Raw genomic sequence first — 19,103 nt, forward strand, 5'->3', positions numbered from 1 at the left:
TGTGAGAGAAACGACTCTGCAGACACCAAGGTCAGTGAAGGAGGGGAGGAGGTGCTCCAGGCACGGGAGCAGAGATTCCCCTGCAGCCCGTGGTGCAGCCCATGGTGAGGCAGGCTGTGCCCCCGCAGCCCATGGAGGTCCACGGTGGAGCAGATCTCCACCTGCAGCCCGGGGAGGACTCCACGCCGGAGCAGGTGGACGTGCCCGAAGGAGGCTGTGACCCTGTGGGAAGCCCGTGCTGGAGCAGGCTCCTGGCAGGACCCATGGAGAGAGAGGAGCCCACGCTGGAGCAGTTTGTGAAGAACTGTAGCCCATGGGAAGGGCTCACATTGGAGAAGTTCATGGAGGACTGTCTCCTGTGGGAGGGATCCCTCACTAGAGCAGGGGAAGAGTGTGAGGAGTCCTCCCCTGAGGAGGAAGGAGCAGCAGAGACAATGTGTGATGAACTGACCGCAACCCCCATTCCCCGTCCCCCTGTGCCGCTTGGGGGGAGGAGGTAGAGAAAAATCATGAGTGCAGTTGAGCCCAGGAAGAAGGGAGGGGTGGGGAGAAGGTGTTTTAAGATTTATAGTTTTTAATTTCTCATTACCTTACTCTGATTTAATTGGTAATAAATTAAACTAATTTCCCCAAGTCAAGTCTGTTTTGCCTATGACAGTAATTGGTGAATGGTCTCTCCCTGTCCTTATCTCAGCCCAGGAGCCTTTTGTTATATTTTCTCTCCCCTGTCCAGCTAAGGGAGGGAGTGATAGAGCTGCTTTGGCAAGCACCCGGCATCCGGCCAGGGTCAACCCGCCACACTTACCAGCATATATTGCAAAAATCTGCGTGCGTGCACTGCTGCAGGCTCATGGCTTTGCCACGGCCTAAGACAGCCCTACCCGAACTAGCTGTGCTCAGGCAGCAACTGCACTGAAGATGGAGCAACGCACTAACATATGGTAAAAGTAACACAGCAACACAGAAATTAATCCTCCAGGAATCCTGGGCTGCTAACACACCACAAAATGCATAATGTCATTGCTACAGTTAACAACATTTGCTATACTGAACTATCCAAGTGCTTGCAGTGACTGTACCTTCACTTTGCGTAATTAGCATTATCAGAAAAAGTTACAGAAGTCTGTAAGCTCTTCAAAGAAAAAGAGAAAAGGATCAAGTGTATATCTTTATTAAAGAATGCTAACACCCTTGACATGACCCAGATCATCATGAGGACTGTTAAATTTCAATTAGCTTTGAGCTATGCTGATAGGACTTTACTAATAATTGCATGACTTTCTTGAGGAAAATTTTCAATTCTTTATGAGACAGGAGAGAGCATGAAATTGTAAGTTCTTTTTCACTTGTTAAATGTAAAAATCATTAACAATAAAAGGTATTGGATTAAAGGGAGAGCAGGAGGAAAGATGGCCCAGTAACAGAGGCAGTGATTTGGGATTTGAGAAATATGAATTCAAATCCTAGCTCTGCTATACTCCCTCTCCTGGCACATCAGTCAGGCTGTTCAACTTTCTGGTTTCTCCTTCTGTAATAGAGAGATAATAACATGTACTAATCTCACAGGAATTTTGGGACTTGATATCTCTTAAATTCCGCAACTCTATGAAAATCAACTTGATCAAAAACATCTTAATGCTGTAATCTGGAGAATATCCAGAGCGCATTCCATTGCCAATGGAAGTATTGTAAGCTAGGTGTTTACATGCATGTGAAAAATTTCATAATGCCTGAAGAAGAAAAAATCTGCAGCATAATGTTTATGAAGGAAGTATCTCAGTAGCATCAGAAAACAGGCTGCTACATACAGTAAATTCAGATCCTAAGGTTAATCTATAATCAACGCCTATAGCTTTTACTTGGTAGACTCAAAACACCACTTCAAAGATGGAGGATTTAGAAAGTTCATGGAAAAATCCATCAGAAAGAAATACTGACTGCATTCTTAAAAGAGAGGAAGGAGAAAAGAATAAATTGTTAGATATTTCTTTACATGTACATTTGTATACAACCAAGAGAGATTTACAAAGCTAACTTTCCTTACGGAGTTACAGTTCACAATAATCTAGGGCAGCATTTCCAAAAAAAAACCCCACTTGTGTTAGGAGTCTGTCTCTTGTTTTCAAAATGTCCTATTCAATTTCAGTAAGCCTTATGCTTTTGAATCTGCTTTGAGAGAGTAACTTCTAAATTCTTTAGACGCTCAAATAAATACATATATAATCATCTGCAGCAGTGATTAAGCACAATCTAAGGACAGTGTTTTCCTTTATTTATGTAGGAAGATCATGATTTAAGTGAAATGAGCAGCATAACCACCTGTAAAATCAAAAGTAGACCACTGATATTCTGATTTGTACCTTCTACAAGCACAAGCCCCTGCCCTTTTACAAATTAGGTAATCAAATGATAGCAGTGGTTTAACAGTGATTCATGTAAACCTGCTACCACAAAACTGCTCTTTTTGTCTAAGATCATTAGAGATTTTAGTGATATAAACTCAAATTAATGACACCCAACAAAAGAAAACATTTTCTTCCTCTATTGAAATGAAATAAGGTAAACCTCGGAACATTCAGACTTTAAAAAAACCAAACCAAACCAAAAAAAATGGGGGGAATACAGGGAAACAGCCCAGTTGTGTAGGGAGGAGGTCAGGAAGGCCAAGGCAAGGATGGAGCTGAATTTGGCAAGGGATGTAAAGAGTAACAAGAAGGGCTTCTACAGGTATATCAACCAGAAAAGGAAGGTTAAAGAAAGCATACCCCCACTGATGAACAAGAAAGGCGAACTTGTATCAACGGACGAGGAGAAGGCTGAGGTACTCAACTTCTTTGCCTCGGTCTTCACCGGCAACTTCTCTCCTCACCCCTCCCAAATCGATGGACCGAAACATGGGGAGCAGGGGGGTAAAGCCCCTCCCACTGTAAGGGAAGATCAGGTTCGAGACCACCTAAAGAACCTCAATGCACACAAGTCTATGGGACCTGATGGGATGCATCCCAGAGTCCTGAGGGAATTGGCTAACGTAGTTGCCAAGCCACTCTCCATGATATTTGAAAAGTCCTGGCAGTCAGGTGAAGTCCCTGCTGACTGGAAAAAGGGGAATGTTGTGCCCATTTTTAAAAAGGGGAGAAAAGAGGACCCTGGGAACTATCAACCTGTCAGCGTCACCTCTGTGCCTGGGAAGATCATGGAGCAGATCCTCCTAGAAGCTCTGCTCAAGCACATGGCAGACAGGGAGGTGATTCGAGACAGCCGGCACAGATTCACCAAGGGCAAGTCCTGCCTGACCAACCTAGTGGCTCTCTATGAAGGAGTGACTGCATCAGTGGACAAGGGAAAACCAATGGATGTCAGCTACTTGGATTTCTGTAAAGTGTTCGACACAGTCCCCCACAACATCCTTCTCTCTAAATTGGGGAGATATGGGTTTGATGGGTGGACTGTTCGATGGATAAGGAATTGGCTGCATGTTCGCATCCAGAGGGTCGTGGTCAATGGCTCGATGTCCACATGGAGACCGGTGACAAGTGGGGTCCCTCAGGGCTCCGTACTGGGACCGGTGCTATTTAACATCTTCATCAATGACATAGACAGTGGGATCGAGTGCACCCTCAGCAAGTTTGCAGATGACACCAAGCTGAGTGGTGCGGTTGACACACCAGGAGGATGAGATGTTATCCAGAGGGACCTGGACAAGCTGGAGAGGTGGGCCTGTGTGAACCTTAAGGTTCAAAAAGGCCAAGTGCAAGGTCCTGCACCTGGGACGGGGCAACCCCCTGTATCAGTACAGATTGGGGGATGAAGGGATTGGGAGCAGCCCTGCGGAGAAGGACTTGGGGGTACTGGTGGATGAAAAGCTGGACATGAGCCAACAATGTGCACTTGCAGCCCAGAAAGTCAACCGTAGCCTGGGCTGCATCAAAAGAAGCATGGCCAGCAGGTCAGGGGAGGTGATTCTGCCCCTCTGCTCTGCTCTGGTGAGACCTCACCTGGAGTACTGCATCCAGCTCTGGGGCCCTCAGCACAAGAAGGACATGGACCTGTTGGAGCGGGTCCAGAGGAGGGCCACAAAAATGATCCGAGGGCTGGAACACCTTTCCTGTGAGGACAGGCTGAGGGAGTTGGGGTTGTTCAGCCTGGAGAAGAGAAGGCTGCAGGGAGACCTTAGTGCGACCTTCCAATACTTAAAGGGGGCCTACAGGAAAGATGGGGAGAATCTTTTTAATAAGGCCTGTTATGACAGGACAAGGAATAACGGATTTAAACTAAAGAAGAATAGATTTAGACTAGACATTAGAAAGAAGTTTTTTACAGTGAGGGTGGTCAAGCACTGGAACCGGTTGCCCAGAGGGGTGGTAGAGGCCCCATCCCTGGCAACATTCAAGGTCAGGTTGGACGGGGCTCTGAGCAACCTCATCTAGTTACAGATGTCCCTGCTCACTGCAGGGGGGTTGGGCTAGATGACCTCTAGAGGTCCCTTCCAACCCAAAGCATTCTGTGATTCTATGATAAAAAAAATCCCCAAACCCAAAACACTAAACAAAGGTAGGATGTTTAGTTCCCTATGCAGGAAGGAGTTAAAGATTGTATCTAACTAAACACGTGTCTAACTAATGGAAAAGTAGTATTACCAATCAAGCACCTAAAACTGAACTACCTTGCACCAACACCAGAAAAAATTCAAACACAGGTCAGGCTTAGCTACCTTAGCTAAACTTTTTCTGAAGAAAAAACATCCATGAGAGTATTCTCCTGCTTATCATTAGGAGCTTGTAAATTCCTCGCTGCTTCTGGTCCTTAATGAATTCCTACAATAACAGCTGAAGATATTTGAAGATAACGCAAAACAACAATGAATAATATGACAATGGAGCAGATACTAACAACTAAACAATTCACAATTCCCCATCCTAGCTCAGATGAAGTAATGGAGCAGAACTTACTGCTTCATTTACATTATCTAACTACCATTCTTCAACCCTTTTTTATTGTAATTCACAGATATCAGTAATTCAAAGTGCTACAATTTTTTAAATATTCAACTAACACTATCATTCAGACTTCATTAGAATACAGAGAGATGAATATATAAGAATACAATCATTAAAACCTTTTTTCTTTATACATTTATTAGAAAAAGGTTATAATACTGGTTTATTTCTAAGAGAATTATGAACTTTTATAATAGCTCTCTTTCACAATTATTTTGTTCATGCCTCTTAGGTAGAAATCCCTAGATCATACTAAACTCCTCAGATTCCTCTGTGGCATGCTATGTTGTTTTGGAAAACAGATTTATTGTCTTAACAATTTTAAAAGATGTGTTTAATGAGGGGGAAAAAAAGGACCCATAATTCCAGATAATAAAATATTTTCAATGCAATCATAGCTATTTTTCTGTTACTTATTTCAACATGTTTACAGTTCAAAGAAAAACACAACTCTAAAATTAGGCAAAGGGATTTTAAATGTCTTTCTTTCAATGGCTTTATAGGCCTTTACAGCACAGCAGCTAGCTTTGTGTCACTGACAGACTGTAGGAGAAGTGAAGATGAGACTGTTTTGAGATGGAGAGCGTATTTGCATACATGCATTTACATCTGCTGGGGTTTAAAATGTGGATAATCATGGCAGATCTTCCAAAGGATCCAACTGTCAAATTGACACGGAGCAGCACCACTGCCTCATCCTTTCTCTGTTACCTTAAAAATTTCTAGCCAAGGAAACGTGTTAGTAATAAAACGACGAGATCACTTAACTACAGTATGTTTATCAAGCTATGTAACAACTATATACAATCTGAAGATTAAGAAATAACAACAGAATGGGCAAGTATACAGAACTTTTCTCTGAAAAAGCAATTGTATAAACTTTCTGCAAAACATGGAAAAGATAACAGCTTGCTTCTACTTTTTTCTGAACTGTTTTCAGAGAACTTAGGTGGAATGCCACAGAGAAATGGTTTCTTTGCTAAAGAATTATAGCTGTAGGCAAGGGTGTTGCGCAGGAGAGGGCTAAGCACGATAATTCATCTTTCCAAATAAGCTAGACACAGAGAAATGCAACATAACCACTGCTAACTGTCCAGCCTTCTGAACTGGGATACCAGTCAATGATCCGCCATTTTACTTGTGCAGATCATTGTCATTACACACAAGATCAGTCCCGTTCCTTGCCTTTCAATTTTAACTGGCATACGACAGCCAGAGAATGGAGATCATGGCATGTGCTATTGCCTAACACTGCACTCTGCAGTATTCCCACCTCAATGAATTCCAGTTCATGACAATGGAACAGGAAAAATGCTCCAGTTAAGGGAATGAATGAGGACTCTGCTGATCTGGGTTTTACGTCCATTTCTGCCACACATTTCTTGCGAGTCACTCTTTGTGCTTCATTTCCCATTGTATATTCGGAACAATTCTAGCTCCTTTGCCTGTCATGTTTATTTTTGTTGTTGTTTTCTGGGACTGTCTTCTATTGCTTTGTTTACTGGTTTGCTCAATGCACTGCAGCTTTGGCTGAGTACTGTAGACATTATTGCACAAGGTAAAACGCCAAATAAATCCATAGGCTATCTGGTAGAATCAACCAGCTACACTACAAAATTAAATTTTAAAATCCAGGATTTCTCTGTAATTAAACTGTTAAAACTATACTTACCTCAACATATTTATCTATCAACAGAAAAATCCTGTAAAGCAACCATAGGTAGAAATTATACTTAAACTCAGCTGAAGCATACTGAACACATAATTTGCTGTGATTATTACATGGGATTTTTGACACTTGTGACAGAACATACAATCCCATAATCTTAATACGTCTGTGGTGGATTGGTATTGCTGTTTTTAAATGCTTCTAAATAAGGGAATGGGACAAACCAGTTTATAATCAGTAATGTACTACATGTGTACACCGTGTCACGGGTGAATAGGGCATAACGCCCAGCCATATGGTGTACTTAAGAGCCAAGTCATATACACAGTCTGTTACCAGGCAACATGCTGGACTTCAGTCTCAGCTTGGTAAAAAAAATGACCTCTTAGCCCTAGCAGTTGATTGATATTCATTGTGCTGGTTAGGTTATGATCACAAGGGAAAATAATAAAACCAGTTATGCACACAGTTTTGGCAGCATTAAACCTTCCCCAAATTCCAAATTAATATTTTCTTCTTCTTTCTTGTCATATATCCCAAATCTCTGCTTTAGTTTGTTGAAGGAAGATGAGCACCCTTTCCTTCAACTACATTTCTAGATACTGAAGCACTATATTCAGAGTCAAATTAATGTCAGCTTCCTAAAAACACAGCAGTAATTATCTCGGGGACCACTGTCTCCCATGAGTTAGAAACCCCAACCTCATTCTGGCAATTTTTACCAGAACTTTTCTAACAAAAGCTGTCAATCGCATCAAATTCTGCTAAGAGCTGTAAGGTTATTCTGTGATAGAAAATACTATCCTTGGCAGAGGAAAAGCGAAAAGCAACAAGCATGCTGAGCACTACAGAATTGATTTAAATCTGTCCTCAAGACAAACAGCCTTTTTTTTGTTTATCCTGTAAGCCAGGCACTCTTTTTGAAATAACAAAATCTTTTTTTCAAAGACATTAAGAGGAAGGTTGTTTTCAGTGTAGGAGAATAAATCTAAACCTCTTCTTATTTCTAACAAGGACTGCATGTCTAATTTTTTCAGTGATACCAAACTTTGTGTGTTGGGGCAGACCTCTACTACTGATATTAATACTTTTGAACAAAAAAGTAAATCTAGTGTATTATTTTGTCAATATACATGTGCAACTTCTTTACTTTCTACACATAGAACAGAAGTATAATTATAAATGTATATAAAACAAATATATTCAGTCAGCCCAATACAGAACAAGCCATGCTTATTACCCAATACAAAATGTGAGAGCACTGTAGTTTATTTCAAGCAGAGGATTATTAAAAATTGTTTGAGAAGTACCAAATACACACCTACCAAGAATCATACACTTAGTTTTTTCTGATACTTCTGTATTTATTATTGTAAGTATAGAAAGTTATATCCTGATTAAAAAGTGTTTAATTAATATTGTTTCTAAGTATGTGTTAAAATAAAAAACTTTACAAGAAAAAATAAATTTCAAGTATGAAAGAGCAACAAATAGTTTGGATGTGAAAGCCTCCTCTCAGGAAGGAAAAAAGCAAAAAATTAATCAGCACAAATACTTTTTCACATGTCCTATAAATTTTAATTCATGATAGTCCCTATTCTGACGTTATGGGTGCATTTAAAAAGGAAAGCATGATGAATTATTCGTAGCTGTTCTAAGGGAAAAAAAGTGTCTGCGACTAATCTGTAAACAAAGTAATTTCTTTCTGAGGGAATCCACCAAAGGTAGAATAAATATGATAGTGACATAACCCTAACATATGAAAGGGAAATACAAGAGAAGAGCACTTGAACCTACAGCCAGAAATAGGGAAGATTATTTTCTAAGCATGTCACTAGCAAGTTGTTGTTCATGGAAGACTAAAATGTATCAGATCTTGGACTTACGGTCTATTAGTCTTGCAATCCAGCATCAGCATGGCAAGCTGTGAGGTCCAAAGTATTTCTTTTTTGATTATGACAGCACAACAGAGATTTCAGTCAAATTCCAAGGCAAATAAAATAAACAAACAACAAAAAAAAAAATGAGTGCACTTACTGAAAGAAGGCTCTGATCATGAAAACAATAGGCACCACTTGCATGGGGCTTCTGTGCAGTTTCCTAAGAAAAGAAAAATACATTCTTACTGTAAATGAGAGATTCAAAGGAGACCATATTTGTGTCCTGCACCCATGGAAGGCTGAAGGTCGGCTTTAAGATTCAAAGTGTTGTAACAAAAAATAAAATTGATAATGCATTATTTGGGCTTTCACAAGGAAGATTACATACGTTATTGGGTCATAATCATATTTTTATTGAAGTACAAAGCAGAACAGCAAAATCTGCTTATTGATTCACAAATACCAACATAGATTTTATTATTTATTTATTAATCAGTCAATGGACCATAAAAATTTCCAGGCAGTTTGCAATTTATTTGAAACCTAAATCCTACATTTGCATTATGAAATTACCTACTAAAATAAACATGCAATTACTCTGCCATAGTTCAAAATTTTCCCCAGTATAGGTTTCTGTTTCAATAGGAACACACAACTGTGATTTACTTTTTGTGTATTTTTCAATTGAAAACTTCAAGCAATTTTGCAAAAGAAAAATGATCCTAAAATACATAAATGAAAGGGGCCATCCAAAATATATTACACATGCACATAGCTATGAATTAGAATAGGGTAACATTCTGTTCCATGCCACTTTTTCTTATTGATGAGCAGCTGGTAACATCTAATATTTTACTGAGTTATTCATTGAATTTTAGGAGTTACAGTAAGCTCAGCCATGTTTTTCATAATAGATTCTCCCCACCTACATTTTTCATTTCCATATGCAAATGGTAGTATATACTTTCTGATACAAATACTCTTGAAAATAGAAACACTGCACGTATTCTGAGTCTTCAAAGAAAATACACACCTAGGTCTATATATTACCAAAACATTCCATAGATAAATTTAATATACATTTTATCCACTTCAATAAAATTCCAAAGAGTAAATATATTGAATATTTTTTCAGAAAATGTGTTATTCCTTATATGTGACTTCATTTTAAACAAACAAACAAAAAAATCAGTAAATCAAAAATCAGTAGTGGCTATCTCTAATGCAGTTGAGGATAAATAACAATAACAAGAACCAGTACCAGAAAGGTACATGCTCTATAAGCATGTCAGGCAATATTGCAAGTATTGCACGTACTGATAGAAAACCCCAAAAGCTTCAGAATCTGAAAAAGTGACAATCAGCAACAGAAACCATACTTGCATTTTGGTCTCCTTGGAGCAGGGACCAGCATTAGGCCAGTATCTATCAAAGGAAGATCCAACTTCACAACTGAAGCTTCTAGCAGTAATTCCAACTGTCTTCCCACAATAAAACCCCACATTAATCAATTTCTGAGCTGAAAACACAAGTTTCTTTTTTTATGAAATAAAATGAACCTTCTACGTGTAAGAGTACTATGGAAAAGGCAGCTCACATAAGAAGGCTGCATATGCACATAAACTGTATGTTACCCTTTCTGGGTAGTGTTTCTTTGTGTGAGATCAAAGATATCTATGAGTACAACACAAGGTAAATTAACGGTATCGAGAGTTCCCTAAAAATCTCTGAGGAGAAGTATTTTTTAATTAGCCTACCTTTTCAAAAATTATGTCTGATCTAGGACCACCTTGTAATGCCACAGTGAAGCTAATTCATGGTCAATAAAATTGAATTGAATAATTGAAAATTAAGTCTCTCAGGTTTTCTCCATCAGGGGTACTTGTGTTTCACAATCTGAAATCACTGTGATTTTTCAAAAGCAAACTCTCACTTTTTAGACTTCATACTGATTAAAATGTTACCTCACTGAGGTTATAGTACATTAATTTTCCTTTTCTGAAGGACTTCTATCTGACCGCTCAATCCTAGCAGACTTCCTGCTTAGCATAATGCTACCTATCATTAATTTTAGAAACAGTACACTCCCACCTACTACTGTTGGTATTCCTTATTTATCCTGCACTTGTACACTGTAGTGACTGAGGAAACTCAGAATACACACAGAAATAAGATGTACAGAATTTTAAGAAGGTATGCAACTCCAGGAAAAATTAAGAATATACTGTTGTATGTAATTTACAAAGTACTGCTGTATTAAATCAGAGCAAATGCATAAGAAACTGTAAAAACAGTTACCTTTAAAGCAATTAACTTGGCTATAATATTTAACCAGAGTAATTATTCATTTTGCCTAATTTTACAGTACTGTATAACCCCTCTCCAATTTCCTCCACCTGGAAATATTGAAGTTTTATGCTGTACTGACTGCAGACATTCTTTAAAATAGTTAGCAAGCTGAATATGACAAGCAAAGAGAGGACTTCCTCAAAACAAATGGTCTAAAAGCACCTGCTGAAACGAGAGTGGAACTGCACCCACAGCCCTGTACTCCGTACCACCACAGAAGGTACTTTTTACCATATTGTTGGACAAAAGGAAGAGCACATTTAACAGACTTTACAAAGGTTCGTAGAGATTTCTCCCCAACCACTCCATATGCTAGTTTGCCTGAACCACGCAGGGCAGCTCCACTAACACAAGCCAGTTAAGGACAGCTCCTTGCGCAGCGCACCCGGAGGCTCTTGCAAACCAGGCAGGCGATGATGAAGTTCCATTACACGTACACAGTACATTACTGTATTTCCAGGTCTCGTGTAGACCACTTTGCACGAAGTACACTTTATTTGTTATCTAGCTACTTCAGTAATATCTAAACAACCACCACAATTTTCCAGTCATATTCATATGACTATATGAAGCAATTTTCAGTAGAAGGAAATACAGCTGAAAAATGCTAATAATTTTGTGGAAAAAACCCAATTCTGATAAAATCCTATTTACAAGCCTCAAGATAACCTAGCTGACAATGATGAACTTTGATGTTATACCTTATTATTCTTTCTACTGACATGAAATGTCATTAAGACTGTCCACACAGCTAAAAGCAGCCTTGTGGAGAAATACAAGATACGCATTTTTTAATGCTAAATTTTCTTTCCCACAACTGTCACACATCTCAGCGAAACAAGAAGTACGCTCTTGTTTTGCATGCCTATCACAAAGAAATAAATACACAATTAGCAACATTTTGCTTGCATCTGATATTACAACATTTGTATGTGACAGGCATATACAAGAACAGCAACACCCTTCGTCAGATCAACAGCTGAGCTACCATACTGCACTGCTCCAGCCTTTCTTTTCTGAGAAAAGGGAAACTGGACAGTCAACTAGAAGTCCTGCGAAGTATGTATGTAAAAGTCTGGCAAAGAAGATGATGTTTAAAGATTCACTTAAAATGGAAAAGATGTGTTTTCAGCTGAAAATTTCAGGTGCATAGACAAGTACTGAGAATACCCTGGTCTCTTCTCGCTCAGGGCAGTCAGCTCAGACAGCCCAAACAAGCAGAGGTCATTCTGCAGGGTCACTGAGAAAGACAGCCCCAGGCCATTTGGGCTTCATAAAGAGTTCCCATACCTGGGCATTCCGAGAGTATCCCAGACATTACGTTATTTTTCCATAGAAGTAGATACTTCAAACATTATATTAAATAAATAAATAATAATAAAACCCCCCAAACAAAACAAACGAAAAAAACTCCAAAGCAATAATAAAAATTCCTACTAATCCATATATACAATTACTAAGCCTGATTTAACACCTACTGCTTCACACCTTTACCAAAAGCCTACGTATAAATTGATCTGATATTTTTTATTTTAATTCTGTTCTAAAAATGCAATTAAATAATGATATCTGTTGCTGCACGTTAAAAGTCATTCCCTTTAGATAACAGCCAAATACAACAAGCAGTGAGCTCTGCCATCATTAGACTTCTAACCATATTACTTCTATTTTGAGGCTTTTTTGTTTGGTCTCAGTTTAATTTCCTGTCAGCCTTACAAGAGATTTCTAATGTTTGGGCTCTAGGATATGCTCTGATTAAAAATAATCTTCCCAATTACTGCCTGGCATGAGTCTACTGCCACATGCACTCTGCCACTGGCTTCTGAATTTCTGTCAGCAGTAATTGTGTCTGTAGCTTCTAACTGTAAAATGAAAACCCAGGGGGCATATTTGGGTTCCAGTTTCCTTTGCCTAGCCCTATCTTTTAATTTGCACTGTCTGTCAAAAGGAGATGTTCGTAGACACTAAAAGGAAATCCTCAGAACATCAGGTTAAAAACAGAGGAAAGGAGAAAAAAAGAAATGCAACTGGAATACGATAAACTATATTTGATATTTATTCTAGCATACTCAATGTAGACAGAGAATCTCACTGCATTGATTAGCCTTAGAAGAGGTAGATTGAAACCATTTATTGAGCATTTCTAGCTGCACTTTTTTACCATTAAATTTAATCGTAAGTCTTGAGCATCACCTTATTATTGCTATTTTTTTGCAATATGATCATTCTAATGAATATTTGACAGAACAGGGTTTCTCATCACAACAGAAGAAAATAGTATTTCTCAGGCTCTGGCCCCTGGCCTTAACTATACCACAGGGTTACCCATCTCCAGCCCTGGATGAACGTCAGACATGGGTTGTAGGCAACCTGTCTTCTGGGTTGGCCCCCCTGACCTACATTGCACCTTCTTGCCCCAGCCTGTCTTTTAGGCCTGTTTCCTGTGTGGGCTTTAGGCCCACATTGTCACCTTGTCTCTGTCCTCTCTCTGTCCCAACGAACTGCTGCTCCTGACTGGGCTCCCCAGATGGATCTTGGGCCTGGATGACCACCTCGCTTGGGGCTGCCAATGGACAGCCCCGGTTTTCCAGCACCTGGCTCTGCCCTCTGTGTTTAGATCCGGTGGGGCTGTGCCCCATGGGGGAGGACACGGACTGCACGGACTCAGCTCCTGGCTCCCTTCTCTTCAGGAGCAGCCAGCTGACACCAGGCCCTAGGATGTCTACATTTGAAATCACGGTGTTTAAACCTGGCAGTCAATGCAATCACAGTCACCAGCCTCATGACAGATTTGTGTTAAGATTCTCATTGATTCACTTTTCCTCTTAGGAGTGCTGCTGCTGGGAGTCTTGTGATGGAAAGGTGGCCCGGTGTCACCAGGGAACGTTGTCTGTGTGACAAGAGCAGGATAGAAGCAAGGTGCCCTGGGTCAATTTTCTAAAGGACAAGAACCTCAGGAAGAACGAAGCACCAAGCACAGACTGTACTCTGTGAAGCAGGTAAAAGAAACTCAAGGAGTAGAAAAACATTTGATATAATGTCAAGAGTGAAGCTTTGTGTAGAAGGGAAAAATACAACCAACTACACCAAAAGTACAGTCAAGAGTAGGTATATAGGATATACAGCATTCACAAATGAGAATATTCACAAAGAATAATATTCTGGAAATACTCGCTGTAAAATGAAGAATACTGTAAAGTCCTGTGAAAATGATTTTCTATGAGGTTTCAATGTCTAATCTGTCAAAATTAAGTAAATTTTTGTCTCAAAAGTAAAATGACATCCAGCACAGTTGGAATCCAAGGAGTACAGAGCACATATTTTTGCATGCAGGAATCATGGAAGTTTTCTTCGTGATAGGAGGGCAAATGCTGAGATTTGGTGAATGTGAGTAGGGATTTGTCCAAATGGCCTTTGAAACTGAACAGCTGTTCTTGGCGTAAGAACTTATTTGAAATACTAAGGCCAAGTACTAGCGTTCTACATTATGTTTAATGGTTGATACTCCATTCTGTATGCTTATATCTGTAAATGAGGGGACAGTTGAAAGGTGGGAACAGAACTGATTTCAGCTCTGTCCTGGACCTTTGGCAAACCATTCTGCAGTATAACTTTCCTGTCTTTAGGGCTATGCCACTTAGTAAGTATTCCATGCAATGTGACGACAAGAGACCAGTAACAAATAAGAACCTCAACATATTACCTAAAACATACACAGTTTCTCATCTGTGCAATGGAGGTTGTAACAGCCACCACATTCATAACTGCCTTGTATTACAGAGGTAAAAATGCCATGGACCTGTTAAAATATTGATTATTTTTAAAATATTGTACAAGCTGTGCAAAAAGTTCTTTGTGCCTCCTCTGAGCCCTAGAGTACAGCAGCATTCTACAGGCTGCAGTACAGAACAAGACTGTGATATCCTCACTGTCTTTGCTTCTATTTCCATATCTCATTTGAGATAAAAGCATCATCTGCAAGGTATATCCCCCTACCCCAAGATGATGATTGAAATTGCCAGAACAGTTAAATAAATACCTGCTTTTTTAAATATAAGGTAAGCCACTGAGTTCAAAATGGTTATTCCTGTGACTGAGGCCATGCAGATGTTTAAGTATTTTCAGCATAAAACCCGTAGTATTAAGTATAACAGTAAACACACTATGAAACTGAAAGAAGTAGCGGGAAAGGACAAACGGAATCACAGTAAGGTAGGAAATCTGGATGTAGACATGGCTGATATAGCAAATGGCATCAAACCTCACTAACAGCTTCTTCACTGAGTGTTTCATTTCAGATCCATTTTTCAAAAATACACAGCATTCCATTGCCATTATCAAGATTAATGTCCCAACAATACATGAGGACATCAACTGGACTGTGGGAGAAAAAGTAAGGGGGGGAGGGGGGGGGGGGGGGGGGAGGAGAAGCACTATAATTTACTTCACTGATTATATTCCTAAAAATATTTTAGTTTTCTGTTGCATAATTCATTACCTGTTCAATAAAGAAATAAAATTTAAACTGTTTCCTACAACATACTAAATAGTCCTTTAGGAACAACCTCAGCCTCTCACAAAATTATAAAAAAGAAACCTAAGTTAATAATCAAAATATCTGACTACCTAAACGGTGGTGATACTAAGAATATGATGAGCATTTTCTACAGATTGCACAGAACTCATGCTAAGTGGTGACTGCCAGTCCTCCACAGGCAAGCCCCCTCTGCACAGGAACAAAAGTCAATTCTCTTTCACACAAATTACTAACGAAATTCTCAAAAAAGAAATACAATTTTAGAGGTTTTAACCTGAAAAAAATCTGTGCTCTTTTCATGTAACTCCCCTCCTTTCCAAGCCTACATATGACAGAGATTCATTCCTGCCTTAGTGGTTTTTAGTGATGTTTTTACTTCTTTATTTCAAATTAGGTTTAAAGAGTTCTGGGGAAAAAAAAAACCAACCCACCTGGTCAAATTATATTTTTACGGTGCTATGCACTAAAAATGCCTTACATCAATTATTGTGATTGTGTGCATGAGTAAAGTCTTCAGTGCTTTCAAGCTTTCAGGAGGAGTCATCAAACTGTCAGCACTTTGCCAGACTACCAAGCCGCTCCTCACATTACAGTAGTACTACTGTAATTACAAACACCACTAATTGCTGTCAAAATATTTCTTTGTAATAATGACCATGGGTTTTATCATGACCTAATATCATTCATCTCTATTGCTGTCTTGGAACACCTCTTACTCTCATTTCATGCCACTACAAACAATCTTAAAATGTGTATCTTCACCTGCAATAACACTGATCAAACTGCCCAAAATACCAAGACTGAGCAGTATCATCAAATGGATTACATTATTGCACATACCAGACTTCCAGAACTCACAACTTAAAAGGGAAAAAAATCTTTAATAGTGGCAGCGACATTCAAAGATCCTTTCAATGGGTTTTTTTTTTTTTTTTTACCAGCCATAGTCTGGACAGAGAATGGAGAGAGATGTGTGCAGTAAAAACAGAATGATGAGAATTTTGTTTATGTGACTACCTAAAAGCACTCTTGATAACATAAGGCTCCTACACCAGAAATATAGCCATATGTTTATCTACTCCTGATGCATAAAACACACAGAGGTATAAACTACCTTTGTTTGAAAGAAGAATGAAAAATAAACTTTGGAAATTATTCAAGATTAATGAAAAAAGTTACATACACTGAAAAAGTAATAAAAATCGGTTTGTTTCTTGGAAAATATTTTCAAAAGCAGTTCCAAAAAAACCCACAAACCAACGCCCCCCAAAAAACCCAAACCAACCCTCTACTTTCTTGACTGTTTATTAGTGTAAGTCCTTGAATAGCTTTTTAAAGGTTCCTTAAAAAAAGGCTCTTTCAAAACTCTGGCTGCAAAGACAGCTTGCTACAAATGCATGAGCCTGCTGCTCTGGGAAAAGCAGTTCCCGCAGTCAGTGCAGAAAGGGGCAAAGTCCCAGGCACCAAGTTTCCCTATTACTGTAGTCATCATACCCACCACTGAACAAATAGCGGTTTTAGAACTTTTCTGCAAAATTTTTTCTCTTCTCCTCACTCGAGACTGTTCTACCAAAGCTCTTGAGCACGTAGAACAATTCCGTGAACATCAGTAAGATTACTCATATGCTTAACCATAGTAATACACTCATATGCCCGCTAGACTAAAAGGTAATTTAGCACAAATTCAAGTGAACAAGGCATTTAAAGAAGATGCAGAAATACCCAAGTAATTTGAAAAAGGCTTAACTGTTATCAACTACAACTGTAGCGAAGTGTTTCTATCAATTCCAGTGGTGAGCTTTTAGGACTGAATACCCTGATACTGACAAAGACTAAAAAGCAGGAACATTATACTTTCAGAATAGGGTTTTTACATTTTGCATTTTTAAACTAATGGCTCTCTCATCTATCATAGGTCAAGAAATGAATCATGCCTGTATAAGCAATGCAGTTTTAAAAGAAGTTTCAGATGTAGAGAAAAGAATGGTAAATTTGCCCATTTTTTTTCTTCTTTTTAAATGAAAATTTTGACATTGCTTAAGAGTTTTAGATGTTAATAAATACCATCTGAAATTAATGATCAGAACAAGGGGAAGTAAAGTTGCCAAAAGGAAAAAAAAAAAAATTTATCCAATACCTTTGTGATTTATGACATTATTATTCTTACAGAAACAGCTCAACTCTAGGCTGCATCTATTACCATGATCAGGAAAACGTAACACATCAAGAGCAGTGCAGTAGCATGCAGTAGTTATAAACCCTAACAGAAAAACTATAGTTAAGAGGGTACAGCACATTCCACTGACTGAAGCATGTTTCTTGTGGACAAAAATCTAATTTGGATAGATACTCCACATTTTCTGATCCAAAGACATTTTTATCACCAGGGAAAATACAAGCATCCTTTGACACACTGGACCGAGAGCAGGGGGGGTGGGTTAGCTGACAGTTACCAGTCTTCAGGCAAACTGGCTTTTGTAAGGTTATCAGGACTTGAAAGGGTCCAGCCTTCCCACCAGATGTCACATAAACCATGCTGGATCCCAGACACAGTTCATGGGACCCACCACAAGCCTATTTCTATAGAGAAGACAAAAGTTATCTCTATCTTTGCACGAGGTAGCTTTACTAATTTTATCAGAAGTATTCTTATTGTTTACGAAGAAGTAAGACTTCAGTATAAAAAAAAAAGCAAACAGTAAAGTAATATACATCTTCCACATTTGTAGATTTATTCCTGCTAGGTATAATGACTACAACTGATTTTAAAAAAGAAGCTAGTGTTTATTTTACATCAGACAGGAGAACTTTGGGTTGAGTCTCTTTTCAAAAAAATTACTTCTTGTTGTTGCTTCCATCTGAGTATAATTGATTATGATTGCAAAATGTAAAGTCATCGTACAAAGAAAGTCCATGCAGATCCCCCACTGTAGTTCAAATGCTCACCTCTGATCAGAAGAAAGTAGGAAGCATAGCTGTGTCAAGGAAAAGCAGCAGATTTTCCCCAAGAGCAACACACCCTACAAAACATTTCTGCCTATGCTAGTCAAATTTTGATTTTCATGGGAGGAAAAAGGACCAAAAAGCACAAGTTTAAATGATGCAGCCTATAGCCCAGGCACACAGAATACGTCTCTGCTCAAGCATTTGTCCCAGGTTTGCAATTCGTAAACAAAAAAAAGGTGGGTTTTTTTTTAACTAGAGTTCTTTCTAGGTGTGCTATATCCAAGCAGAAAAAAATGGATTTGTAAGCATCACACGTTTTCCTCCACGTTTCTGAATGACCAGTTCCACACATCTTTTTCTTCATCTGTAACCTTTCCTAGTGTACTACGAAAATCACAAACTGCAGGTAATGGTACCTTCTCCATCACTCACAGCATGAGGAGCTTCACACCAGTAAGCTGACACATGTGAAATAACACCACTTATCAATGAAGAGAGAGGTCAAAGGCTTCTAAGGTTGGAATAGGAACCTGCTGGCTGCTGCAAATCTCTCACATTTTGCATTTGAGCCTGACACTTAATATTCAAACTGAATTGCAAGCTATGTACTCAAGGATAAAGCTCAGTAATAATAAAGATTCACAGTCCGACAGGCTCAGCATACAAATCCTCAGTGCAGAGCTCATTTTGAATATTTTTTTAATCTAAAAAGGAATCAGTATTTT

The 19,103-nt window shown here is 38.9% G+C and overlaps 1 protein-coding gene across 1 annotated transcript in view; it reads right to left on the reverse strand.

Moving 5' to 3' along the window:
* The window catches only part of RBFOX1 (RNA binding fox-1 homolog 1), a 1,399,804-nt gene that overhangs the window by 798,851 nt on the left and 581,850 nt on the right, over positions 1-19,103 (reverse strand). The window contains exon 4 of the mRNA XM_075719223.1: positions 8,704-8,766. Within this exon, the coding sequence (XP_075575338.1) occupies positions 8,704-8,766 (63 nt within the window). The remainder of the gene's footprint in view (positions 1-8,703; positions 8,767-19,103) is intronic.

Source organism: Pelecanus crispus, chromosome 11 (genome assembly GCF_030463565.1).
Source record: "Pelecanus crispus isolate bPelCri1 chromosome 11, bPelCri1.pri, whole genome shotgun sequence".
Classification (NCBI taxonomy): Eukaryota; Metazoa; Chordata; class Aves; order Pelecaniformes; family Pelecanidae; genus Pelecanus; species Pelecanus crispus.